The sequence below is a fragment of the Neovison vison genome, chromosome 12, assembly GCF_020171115.1.
Source record: "Neovison vison isolate M4711 chromosome 12, ASM_NN_V1, whole genome shotgun sequence".
In the NCBI taxonomy this organism is placed as follows: domain Eukaryota; kingdom Metazoa; phylum Chordata; class Mammalia; order Carnivora; family Mustelidae; genus Neogale; species Neogale vison.
In genome coordinates this window covers 22547108-22560060 of record NC_058102.1, presented here as the reverse complement: position 1 = coordinate 22560060, position 12953 = coordinate 22547108, and the positions used below count along the sequence as shown (strand labels likewise).

At 40.2% G+C, this 12953-nt stretch overlaps 1 protein-coding gene and 1 non-coding gene across 3 annotated transcripts; both read left to right on the top strand.

The window, feature by feature from the left end:
• Positions 1-1024: 1024 nt before the first annotated feature.
• On the top strand, positions 1025-7466 carry SLC25A3 (solute carrier family 25 member 3). 2 transcript variants are annotated; one of them, XM_044226813.1, is made up of 8 exons: positions 1025-1135; positions 1358-1518; positions 3294-3415; positions 4689-4868; positions 5267-5448; positions 6296-6468; positions 6925-7035; positions 7126-7466. In XM_044226813.1, the coding sequence occupies exons 2-8, from the start codon at positions 1362-1364 to the stop codon at positions 7284-7286; spliced, it is 1086 nt and encodes a 361-aa protein (XP_044082748.1). In that variant the 5' UTR covers positions 1025-1135; positions 1358-1361; the 3' UTR covers positions 7287-7466. The 2 variants fall into 2 exon arrangements, with proteins under 2 accessions (XP_044082748.1, XP_044082749.1); XM_044226814.1 differs by lacking the exon at positions 3294-3415 and adding an exon at positions 2996-3120.
• On the top strand, positions 5977-6224 carry LOC122892852. The gene has a single exon (XR_006381525.1). It is a non-coding gene; the product is annotated as a small nucleolar RNA SNORA53 (small nucleolar RNA).
• Positions 7467-12953: the final 5487 nt, after the last annotated feature.

Sequence of the window (12953 nt, the reverse complement as noted above, 5' to 3'; positions counted from 1 at the left end):
TCCCCAACTCTGCCTGACTAAAATCCCCACATTTAGATATTGTCTCAATGCATTCTCATAAATTTTGCAAGATAGATGTTAGTCCCATGCAGGACCAGTTATGTAATTTGTAATTTCAGTGCAAAATGAAAAATGCAAGACCTCTTGTTCGTTATTATTAAGAATTCCAAAACGGTGACAGCAGAGCATCAAATCTAGCACAGGCCCTGTATAATTGTACAAGCCCATGGGGCTAGCTCCTGCTGTCATCTTACATTAAGAAACAGGTTCATAGAGATCTAGTGAATTCCCAAGGTTACTTTATCCAGAGCCAGGACTATGTCAGAGCCAGAATTCTAATAGGAGTTTGAACCCTACTAAACTTTCCCCAATTAAACTAGGCCCTTTTGTATTGAACTGAATCTAATGAAAAATTTCCAAATTTATTGAACACACAAAATGTGCAGCCACTTTCACACTAGTTCAACCATATACCCCCAGGTAGTGTTAAAATGCATTTACTGTATGTTTTGTACGTCATATAAACCATTCTGATGAAACTCCAAGCTGTCTTGTCTAAAGAGTCCTTGCTGCACATTTTCTTTTAAAATACTCTCCTGTGGTCTAACGGCAAATGCAGACTTGTCTATGTGTAATACTGCAGTAACATTCTAACTGCAACACCAAAATAAAGTATCATCACACATTTGGGGTTTTTTTTTTTCCTCCTTCTGTTCAAGCGACTACTATACTGGGACTCATTTAAACGAAAAAAAAAAAAAAAAACTGAACCCCAACGTCAAGGAAAGACGCTTGAAGGTGAAGGGACAAAAGAACAGGTCACGAGCACAAAACCCACACCACTCAAAAACCCGGCTCGGAATGCGCGCGTGCGCAGAACGAATTCTCCTGCGCAGAAGCCGGGCCGGAAGGGCTGGGGCCGACGGGGGCGGGGATAGGGTTGCTAGGAGAACGCGATGACGCTACGGCCTCGGCGCCCCTTTTCCGCCAATGGGTGCCGCTTGCTGCGGTGACACGTAGTGTGCGTCACGGTGACGACGCGCGAAGGGCACAGATCTAAGGGTCGGGAGGACGTTCGGCCTCTGTGAGCCGCAGCCTTTCTGAGGGAGCGGTTGTGTGTTCGCCATCTTAGGAAGTGAGTGTGCCAGGCCTTGCCCGCGGTGGGTTCGGGGAACGGAGCCCCTCTGAGGAGCCGCTTAGGCTGTAGGCCTGGTCGATCTCCTTGAAGGAGGCCGCCATGACCTCCTCAAGGGCGCGGAGGCGGGAGGAGCCCGTGTCGGGGTTCTAGGGCGCCCGTAACTTTGGCGGCCCGAGGGGCTCCTTTACCTTTCCTCCGACCGCTGCTCTCTTCCCTTAGGAAGATGTTCTCGTCCGTGGCGCATCTGGCGCGGGCGAACCCCTTCAACGCGCCCCACCTGCAGCTGGTACACGATGGCCTCACGGGCCACCGAAGCAGCCCCGTGGGACCCCCGGGCCCGCCCCGACGTTCCCGCAATCTGGCAGCAGCCGCTGTGGAAGGTGAGCTTAGACCTTGCCCCTATATGGTCGTTATGTGCCCTCGTGATCCACTCGGCCTTAGTGGCCTGGCGGACAGAGGAGGAGAACGCACCTGGCTTTCTGCACCACAGGACGGGGGCCTAGTTGCTTGCCCTAGGGAGTCAGCCCTTTTCGCTCTAGGCCGTGTGTCCGATCCTTGGCCCTCCCTCAAGGGCGTGGAAGGGCCCAGGCACAGTTCCCTCTGTGACCTCCACGTCCTCGGGAGAGTAGTTAAAGAGGCGGTGACTAGCTCCTTATCCTCTCTGCCGTGAGACCGCTTGGTCAGTGGACTTAAGTGTTGGGTAAAGTCTCCTTCCTAGCCACTGGCCACCTGCAGTTCTTTCTGTTACTTAATTTGGCTTTAATTTTCTTCTTCTTTTTTTTTTTTCTTTTTAAGGATTTTATTTATTCATTTGACAGCGATCACAAGTTGACAGACAGAGATCACAAGTAGGTAGAGGCAGGCAGAGAGAGAGGGGGAGGCAGGCTTCCCGCCCAGCAGAGAGCCCGATGCGGGGCTCGATCCTAAGACCCTGGGATCACGACCTGAGCCGAAGGCAGAGGCTCGAACCCACTGAACCACCCAGGGGCCCCGGCTTTAATTTTCTTATTAAAAATACTCCTTTCTCAAGTATTCCCGAAGTCTAGTGTTTGCTGAAAGGAGATAATATGAGATAATTGGGTCTCTTGTTTTAATGTAATTGGTAAAGGAGGGGACAGAAGCCCCAGATAAGTTATAAAAAGGAGATAAATAATTGGAAGGGATCCCTTTAGTCTTCCCTTTCAGGAATCTTTTCGGTTAGACTCAACTGGAACTTAATGTTTTAAGTCCCAGTGGAGTGTATGGACAGAGAAGCCTGAAAACCAGATGGTAGGAATTTGTGTAAATGTTATCTAAATTGTGTAAAACCTAAAGTTTTCAAATCATTTATGTGTTTCTGTTATGTCTTTAGTGTGGGTAAAAAAATGCTTACACGGTTATGTAGTACATGTATTTGACTTTAGGAGTTTATCTAATTTTATGCTTAACCATGAATCCATAAGTGGGGATAGTATTGATTAGTGACTGGGGTACACTTAGAAGTTTGCAGCCTTTTACTTGTCTAGTGCTCTTCCTGGGTTTGGTTTGTATTCTGAAGTGTATATTTATCAGCAGTAAATAATTTAAAATTTGATTTTAATTCGAAGAGCTATTAATGTTGTCAAAGACTTTAGTATGGCCGAATAAGAGCTGGTGTCTCAGAACCTTCATAATCTAAATGATTCTTCAATTTTGGCAGTAAATGTCTTGTTACTTAAAACTAGATGGAAAATCATCTTTCAGCTTAATTGTAAACAGTGGCCAAAGCTGTTCATTTGTGATAGTACGATTTCACAGGGAATTATAGGTCTGTTTCATTCCCGGGGCCTTAGTCATCTCTGAAGAAATACTTACTTGATTTTTTTTTCAATCAAACAGAGCAGTATAGCTGTGACTATGGATCTGGCAGATTCTTTATCCTTTGTGGACTTGGAGGAATTATTAGCTGTGGCACAACACATACAGCATTGGTTCCTCTAGATCTGGTTAAATGCAGAATGCAGGTTTGTTTTGCATGTTGGATTGAAAGCATATTGTTGAAGCATGGCTTTTAAAGTTATACAACATAGACATCTACTAACAAGCTGTGTGGAAACCTAATTATCCAGGAGGTAAGTTGATAACCAGTAACATGAGTTTTATATTAAAATGCATGGTGTGTCTTGTCTTACTACAGAGTACAGTTGCGAATATGGCTCCATGAAGTTTTATGCACTGTGTGGCTTTGGTGGGGTCTTAAGTTGTGGTCTGACACACACTGCTGTCGTTCCTCTGGATTTAGTGAAATGCCGAATGCAGGTTTGTATTTAGATGGCAATACTGAACGTATCTTTCATGTGTGACTTAATTCCAAATAATTTTAAAAAGACTTCACAAATGAGAAAATTTGAAGACATAACAACCGCTAAAAACTTTGGTAGGAAACCAAACCCAAATTTTATTGACTCGTGATCTTTATTTTAGTCAGTGTTTTAAATCGAAGAAAATGGCTCTCTCAAAAATGAGAGTGTAGGCACATTTTGGATCTCAAACCCTGGCTATAAATGGTATTTTGCTGCTGTGCTCAGTTCTGACTAGAGTCCCTCTTCAGGGCCTACTGGTTCTTTATGCTCCCAAATAGTCGTTTTATAAGCAGTTGCTTATTACAGTAGGTTATCCATAGTGTATTTTTGAAGTAACTTCATTTCTTTTATTTTTCTGATAGGATTAGGTTAGAACATTAATGAAGATTAGAAAAAATACTCTTCTTCACTGTCTTAGTTCTAAAATTTTGTAGGCATAACTTTTTGTACATTTATTTACATAAGTTTTTTTATGATTAGAATATCTTAATTAGGATTACTGAAACAAAAATAATCAAACGTCACAAATTTATTTGTCCCAAACAGGATTAGAAGTCTTCTTATCTAAAAGAGAGAGGAAGGTGAAATAAAGGAAGGTGAAATGTTAGCAGGGAGAGGAAGGTGATGTATACCAGCTCTTGTAGTACTGGCAGATACAGTGAAATTAAGATTTTTTTTTTTCTTTTCCATTAGTTAATAGAATGGATGTGAAATACACCTTCACTAAGATGTATGCATGTCTCTTGAAGTGAATTTAGGTCAAAAGACAGATTCTTATGTTGATTTACTTTTTAAATTTGTGTTTAAATTGCCTTACGTTCATGAAACTTTATAATTAAACTTCTTAATGGGCTAGCATATATCAGGGATATAGAGTTTTCTCTGAGGCAATAAGCTTTAAAACTAATTTTTAAAAAGTGGTAGAGTTGGATGGTGAAAAATTTTGAGTTTTATCGTGTATTTTTCTAGGAATTCTGCCTCAACTAACCCTCCAAGACTTAAGTCTGACTGAAAGAAAGCTAGACCTTAATATACAAAGTTAAATTTACAAAGATGATTGTAGATACTAGGTTGATATGCAGTGAATTTGTGTCTACCCACCTTTCGTGCAGTCACTGGTTTATTTTAGAACCAAAGGAAAAACTAGTAATAGTAAAATTAAATATTTATGAGAAATGATAGCTGTTTGGTACATAGAACTAATTTTTTTCTTCTTGTTTTAAATACAGGTGGACCCCCAGAAGTACAAGGGCATATTTAATGGATTCTCAGTTACACTGAAAGAGGATGGCGTTCGTGGTTTGGCTAAAGGATGGGCTCCAACTTTCATTGGCTACTCTATGCAGGGGCTCTGCAAGTTTGGCTTTTATGAAGTTTTCAAAGTCTTGTATAGCAACATGCTTGGGGAGGTATGTAATTTTAACTTAGAAGTGGACAGTCCTAAGTTTTAACTTAAATTGTAAAACCAAAAAAGGATCCTTTTTTGGTCTGTATTATACTCTGATGCTTCCCAGGTGAGTTGGATTTTGTGTTTTTTTTAAAGAGAAAGGATCTGGGATTCCTCTGTACTTCGAGGGCCAACTATACTTGGCACCTAGACGTTCAAAAAATAATTCACATTGTATTGTGGTTGATAAGATTATGGAGAGGATATACATTCAGTCTCATGTGTGTTGTTTGTGGACCATAACGATAAACACTGTTAGGTTATCTGAAATGTACTGTTTCCTAGAACTGTCCCCTAATTGAAATTGAAAACAGCCGATGTAATAGCGATACATGTTCCTTCTTATGTTTTTCAATTTAGGAGAATACCTATCTCTGGCGCACATCACTATATTTGGCTGCTTCTGCCAGTGCTGAATTCTTTGCTGACATTGCCCTGGCTCCTATGGAAGCTGCTAAGGTTCGAATTCAAACCCAGCCAGGTTATGCCAACACTTTGAGGGATGCAGCTCCCAAAATGTATAAGGAAGAAGGCTTAAAAGCGTAAGTGAACATTTGTCTAGGGTTATAGAATAAAAATACTCATTTAAGGGAACTGCATTTGTTAGCATTAAACCTACTGGACTTTTTTTTTTTTTTAAGGCTATTACGTTAATGTCCATATTTACCTTTTATATAGAACATAAACTCCAGGGACAGGGATAAGTTGGTTCATGGTTTAAGCCTTGAATTAAAGACTTTTTCTAATGAACCGTTTGTCAGTCTGCATATGACTTGATACTAACTTTTGGGAAGGGCTTGTTAGAATTCTTGTCATTGGGGGCCGTTTGGGTGACTCAGTTGTTAAGCATCTGCCTTAGACTCTGGTCATGATCCCAGAGTCCTGGGATCGAGCCCTGCATCTGGCTCCCTGTTCAGTAGGAAGCCTGCTTTTCCCTCTCCCACTGCCCCTGCTTGTTTCATTCCCTCTCTCACTGTGTCTCTCTCTGTCAATTAAATAAATAGAATCTTTTTTAAAAAAAGGCTTATCATCTGTGTTCACAGCTAAGAATTTGCATATAGTCTGGCTACAACATGCTTCCTTAGATCCACCTTTGTGGATGCCAATCTTGAACTGAGTTCTACTTGTAAACTTCTTGTTTCTTGTAGTTCCAGTCAGAGAAACATCCAGCAACTTTTTTGGTTGTATAGTCAAAGGTGCTTGAGTCATTGGCATGTGAGATAAATATACCTGCATGTTAGTCTTAGGTTCTGATAGAAATGACATGCAATTATGCTGCCATTTTTTGCTATCAGGACTCGGCTGGTGTGCGGACACGTCTGTTAATGATGAGAATCTCTGCTAGGTGATTAAACGCAACTGAGTAAAATAAGTCTCCTGGTTTCCTAGATTCTACAAGGGCGTTGCTCCTCTCTGGATGAGACAGATACCATACACCATGATGAAATTTGCCTGCTTTGAACGTACTGTTGAAGCATTGTACAAGTTTGTGGTTCCCAAGCCCCGAAGTGAATGTACAAAGGCAGAGCAACTGGTTGTAACATTTGTGGCAGGTTACATAGGTATGAGTTATTTACAGCATGTTTGTCTGAAATTAAGGACAAGTAACCATTTCTGTTATTGGCCCCTATTGGGGGGAAAAATATTCCAAAGAAATTATCTTCCCATAGCATTTTTTGTGCCTTTTTAAGATTCATAAATGCTTGTTAATTAGTTTCTGAAAGAATTATTTTCAGGTTTACATGTCTTGATTAAGTTTGGGGGATATATTGATTGCATTGCTGTACCCTTTTTTTTTAGGTCTAGTTTCTCAGTACATTTTTAATACAAAGGAAAGGTAATTAAAATGTGGATATAAAAACTTGAAGGATTGTTCCTACATAGGATAGACTGCTATATAACTTTGTCAGTCTAAATCTGATTGTTTTTAAGAATTAAAAATTACGAAAGGTTATTGGTTGTAATACAAATTTTTTAAATTAATCCCATGTGGGACTGTTTCTGTTGACTTTTTTCAGCTGGAGTGTTCTGTGCAATTGTTTCTCACCCTGCTGATTCTGTGGTATCTGTGTTGAATAAGGAGAAAGGTAGCAGTGCTTCTCAAGTCCTTCAGAGACTTGGATTTAGAGGTAGGATTCCACCACCACCACCACCCCCGCCCCCAAAGAGTAACACTTGAGTATGCTCCATTTTTCATTCATGTTTCATATTTCCACCAGGTGTATGGAAGGGACTCTTTGCCCGTATCATCATGATTGGCACTCTGACTGCACTACAGTGGTTCATCTATGACTCTGTGAAGGTCTACTTCAGGCTCCCTCGCCCTCCTCCACCTGAAATGCCAGAGTCTCTGAAGAAGAAGCTTGGGTTAACTCAGTAGAATGATCAAATCAAATGTGGACTGAATCTGCTTGTTGATCAGTGTTGAGGAAAGTACAAGAGGAACTTTTATATATTTGACAGTGTAGGAAATTGTCTATTCCTGGTATAATTACTGTAGTACTCCTGCCAAAGGCGAGAGTTTCAGACCCACTGTTGAAATAAACCCAACTGTTCATGATTTGTCTGTGGTTCAGTGGTTATTTTTTAAAATAGTTTTTAAAGATTTAAGCCTAAAATGGAAGGAATTAAGTATAAGTTAAAACCTTAAGGAAAAAATGCAAATGGTTCAGTACTACTTACACTCCCTAAAAACAAAAGAAATCTACCTGAATTTTCAAAAACTTGATATAGTTGTAGTTAAATTGAAATGTGGATAAATATGTGCGGTTTTATTTTGACAAGTTAATTGCAGCATGTATTCAAATTTTGCAACATGTACTATAATTTTTATAAATCCCAGTGAGTTTGCTAATCCTCATTTGTAAAAGAAAATCTTTTTTTCTAGGGGCACCTGGCTGGCTCAGTTGGAATGTGCAACTCTTGATCTCAGGGTTATCTGTTGAAGTCCTACATTGTGTAGAGATGACTTAAATTGAAAAAAATATGTAAATTAGGCTGGTTGTTAAAAAGATAGCTATTTTTTTTTAAGATTTTATTTATTTATTTGACAGACAGATCACAAGTAGGCAGAGAGGCAGGCAGAGAGAAAGGGAGAAGCAGGCTCCCCGCTGAGCAGAGAGCCCAATGCGGGGCTCAATCCCTGGACCCTGAGATCATGACATGAGCTGAAGGCAGAGGCTTTAACCCACTGAGCCACCCAGGTACCCCCAAAAGATAGTTATTTAAAGGTTTTCTTTTGTTTGTTTGTTTGTTTTAAGTAATCTGAAACCAGTGTGAGACTTGACTGAATAAGCCTGAGGTCAAGAGTCACATACTCTACTGACTGAGCCAGTTGCCCCTAGAATGATAGTTTTTAAAAGGACCACAGCACTTTAAGCCACTTAAAAAAAAAAAAAAAAAGATTTTACTTATTTGAGATTGAGAATGAGAGGGGAGAAGGTTAGAGGGAGGAGACTCCCTGCTGAGCAGGGATTCCCTATGTGGGACTCCATCCTGGGACTCCAGGATCATGACTTGAACTGAGGGCAGTCGCTTAACCAACTGAGCCTCCCAAGTGCCCGCTAAAACCACCTTAGGCGGCAATTATCCTCAAATCTGACTTTCTAAACTACAAAAAATACAGCATAAAATCACCTAGAAAGTAAGCCACTGTTCAGTTTTCTCCTGTGTTTGATTACGAAATGTGAAAACCTAATCAGTAATAATTATTCAAATCTGATTACATTTGACCTGAGGTCTTCAGGTATCTGGATTGGGTTGGCAATCCCTGTATAAATTATAAAAATGGGGGTGCCTGGGTGGCTCAGTGGATTAAGCCTCTGCCTTCAGCTCAGGGTCCTGGAATCAAGCCCTGCATAGGGCTCTGCTCAGCCAGGAGCCTACCTCCTCCGCCCCCTCCCCTGCCTGCCTTTCTGGCCTAATTGTGATCTCTGTTAAATAAATCTTTATATAGATAGGGACTTCGGGGAAAAAAAATTTGAAGAAGTCTGAGGGAGAGATGTTTTAACAAACCCGTGTTGTAAGGCCAGTGAAAAAAATTGAGGAACCAGATACATTTAGTTACATGTTAACTTCTCTGTGTCATCGCTTCGTTTTAAGATTACAAATTTGTGTGTATTGCAGAGAGAAAGGAAGGGTTGTAGGTGCAGTTAAGCCACATTTAAAAGGTACAGCTCTAGTATGAGCCCACGTAAGTGATGGCTATGGTAACTGGCATCACCAGTGTGCATTAGCATTGCTGTGTAACAAACCAACTGAAATCTAATGGCTTGAGACAATCTCAGATCAGGAATTCAGCATCTCTGCTGGATCTTGGCTCTGGGTCTCACGAAGTTACAGTCTGATAGCTCTGAGGTCCTTTATAAAGGTTTTCACACTAGGCACCTGGCTGGCTCGTTAGAGCATGCAACTCTTGATCTCAGGGTTGTGAGTTCAAGACCACATTAGATGTAGAATTTATTTTAAAAAAAAGTTTTCACCCGTATGGGCTAGGGAGATACTCCCAAGGATCTCCCTGTTAGTGGGTCAGTCTTTTTCTAAAGATCTACAGCATGGTGGCCTCAGGGCAGTTGGATTTATTTCAGGACTTTGAGGCAGAGCCAGGCAGAAGCAGGGTTTTTTTTTTAGGACTTAGATGTGGAAGTCCTATCAACCCTTCCACTATACTCTGTCACAACATCAGATATCTCAGAAGACTCAATCCCAGCGCGAGGTGAAAGGAACATAATCCTGCTGGGAGAAGTATCAGTAATCTAAGAAGAACATGTAGGAATGGAAGTAAATGTATATTAAGCCAATCCAAAGGTGGACTGGATTTGAAAAAGTGATAATACAGTTCCGCCAGCTTTCACTGTAAGAGATTTCCACTGCTAACTTTGTGAGTTTTATTTTCAAGGACAATAGATTTTATTTGTGGGTATTGATAAGTATATGGTATTCATTGTCAAGAGTCCGCTATCTGTAGTTAGAGGTAATTTCAAGGCTATTTCTGAGAGAAAACCATTTCAGCCTAGATATTCAAGGAAATGCTCACTCAAAATTTTGTGTATTCCCATTTTACATTTTAAAATTTATTCATACTAAAGGTTCTAATGTCATTTTAAATACCTCTTTTTTTTTTTTAAGGGTTTTATTTATGTATTTACTTAGCAGAGAGAAACACAGAGAGGGAACACAAGCAGGGAGAGTGAGAGTGAGTGGGAGAAGCAGGCTTCCCATTGAGTAGTAAGCCTTATGCGGGACTCGATCCCAGAAACCAGGGATCATGACCTGAGCCAAAGGCAGCGGCTTAACGACTGAGCCACCCAGGCGCCCTCTAATGTCATTTTAATAACACTTTTTTCACATTTGGTTTAAGAAAAAGTCAATTCCATAAAGCAGAACCCAGTGGGATGAGTGTATTTGATTAGTATAATTGAATTACACTGTAACACTAGGACATGATAGAAGCGCATAGTCTCTTCCAGGAGAGTCAAAAATTATTCAAACTGTCTTTAACAACAATTAAAAAGGAGAAAGCCCGAGTTTTGCTAAGTTACAAATAACTTATGATGTATACAACAGAAGAACTTAGAGTTGAACCAAATCTTCATTGTGTGAAAGCTTGAAATTTTGACCATGTTTTAAAATGAGTTTAACATGTTGTGATACCATTCTTGGGACACAGGATAGAAAAATATCCACACTGTTCATGAAGTTTGGTACATAGTTCTGCTGCTAAATTTAGGAGCTACCAACTGTTTCTTTAGCATAAGAAATAGAAATAGTTGACTGTTTAACAACTTGGGGGTTGGGATGGAAGTTAGGGGTGCTGATCCCTTTTCTTCCCTACAAACCACCAAATACCAGCATTGATACGGTTTATGAATCTTTTAGTTATTAATATATGACTTGAGTTTCCTAAAAAAACACTAATATGTGTGTGTGTACCATGCATGCAACAGTCACTTAATAGAGGCTAGCTGTACTGAATGAAAGTCTAGGGGATATGTCTCCTGCACAAGATATAATTCCCACCTAATACTGTAATTTGATGTACAAGTCAGCTAGCTTGCTTAGTGGAATGCAGTGTATGCAAGATTTGAAGATGAAGTAGAATTCATTTAAGGAGCAGAATCTACTACTTCAAGCCATGATGTCAATGCAGGGCTATATGAATCAAGATTAAAACCACTTCTAAGAAATTAACATTTGAACATTTGATGTGCCCAATGTTATTAATTGTGGATAAACAATTATTTACTGATTCTATTGGCTGTACAGTGGTTAGACTTTTTTTTTTTTTTAAGATTTTATTTATTTATTTGACAGAGATCACAAGTAGGCAGAGAGGCAGAGAGAGAGGGGGAAGCAGGCTCCCCATCAAGCAGAGAGCCCGATGTGGGCCTCGATCCCAGGACCCCGAAGGCAGAGGCCTTAACCTGCTGAGCCACTCAGGCGCCCCTAGACTTTATTTTTAAAAGACCATATTTGTGAGAGCACAAGAAGGGAGTAGCAGAGGAAGAAGCAGGCTCCTTGCTGAATAAGGAGCCCAATGTGGGACTCCATCTCAGGACCCTGGGATCATGATCCGAGCCAAAGGCAGATACTTAACTGACTGAGTCATCCCCAGTGGTTAGGCTTTAAATGATATTAAAGCAGGGAAATTCTAGAGAAAGATTAAGATGACTTACCCATAAGAGACCATGCCTAGTATTGAAGTGATTATATCTTCTACTGTTAGGAAACAGACCAAAACTTACCATTCTCCTCTATTTGCCACAAAAGCTATCTGACCTGAAGAAAATGACTGTAAGCCTAGGGACATTCCAGATTGATATCAAGCCTCCTTCAAGAAAGTCCTTCTCAGCCTGGCTTGCAAATTACTGACAGACTGGTGAGTCGTTATTTTAATAATAATAGAACTAGCACCAAATAAGATAAGTACTTCATTTATTTGGTACTGATAGAAACAAATATTCCTCATTAATGAATTTTCAGATAGCTAAATTTATATTTTGAAGTGCTGAAGAAAATTTTTTAAGAGATTTTATTTTTTTGACAGAGAGACACAGCGAGAGAGGGAACAAAAGCAGGGGGAGTAGGAGAGGAAGAAGCAGGCTTTCCGATGAGCAGAGAGCCCAATGACCCTGGGATGGTGACCTGGGCCAAAGGGAGATACTTAACAACAGAGTCATCCAGGTGCCCCTGAAAATTTTTTTAAAAACATGTCTAAAATATTGTGTCTTATTAAAACAATTTCATGGAATATAATTTACATTTCATTTGATATAATTATGAATGTCAGATACCATATAAAGATGTGCTATGGTGATACTTCCTCTGTAGGGTATAGCTCTACAAAAACACAGTCCCTTACTATATAACTTTTGTTGTATTAGTTAATGGCCTTGCCCTTTATATGCAAAGACAATTCGGGTATGTTAATGGTAATATTCACAGCAGTCCTTCCTGTAAGGCACATGTTATTGTCCTTACTTATTATAGTTAAAATTAAAGTTCATATGCACTAAATTTGTCTGAGACCACAGAATTCTGTGGTGACAGAGCCATGATTGGACCCCAGATATCTCTGATTTCAAAATCTCATGTTGTTTCTACCATATTAAATTGGACATGAATCAAAAACAGCTAGTCATGCGGTACCTGGGTGGCTCAGTCATTAAGTGTCTGCCTTTGGCTCAGGTCATGATCCCAGCGTCCTGGGATTGAGCCCCACATCAGGTTCCCTGCTCCGAGGGATGCCTGCTTCTCCCTCTCCCGCTTCCCCTGCTTGTATTCCCTCTCTCACCGTCTCTCTCTGTCAAGTAAATAAATAAAATCTTTAAAAAAAAAAAAAAAAAAGGCTGGTCACTTTAAAGTTTTCTTGAATGGCTCATCCCAGAGCCTTGGGCTTTTTGTCATGAAAGTTAGCTACTTACTCTGACACGTTCTGTGCATCTGGATACCCTTCATGCTAGGCATAGGAAACTGGGACTAATGTGTGTGTTTTTTTAAGGATCATTGTACTTTATTTTACAACTTATTGAAGAATATTTGATGTGGA

Excerpts from the sequence above, each read along its gene's own strand:
- SLC25A3 (XM_044226814.1), top strand. The coding sequence starts at position 1,362 with ATGTTCTCGTCCGTGGCGCATCTGGCGCGGGCGAACCCCTTCAACGCG. Across the intron at positions 1,519-2,995 it reads GGCAGCAGCCGCTGTGGAAG|AGCAGTATAGCTGTGACTAT; the intron begins GTGAGCTTAGAC and ends TCAATCAAACAG. Across the intron at positions 6,469-6,924 it reads ATTTGTGGCAGGTTACATAG|CTGGAGTGTTCTGTGCAATT; the intron begins GTATGAGTTATT and ends GACTTTTTTCAG.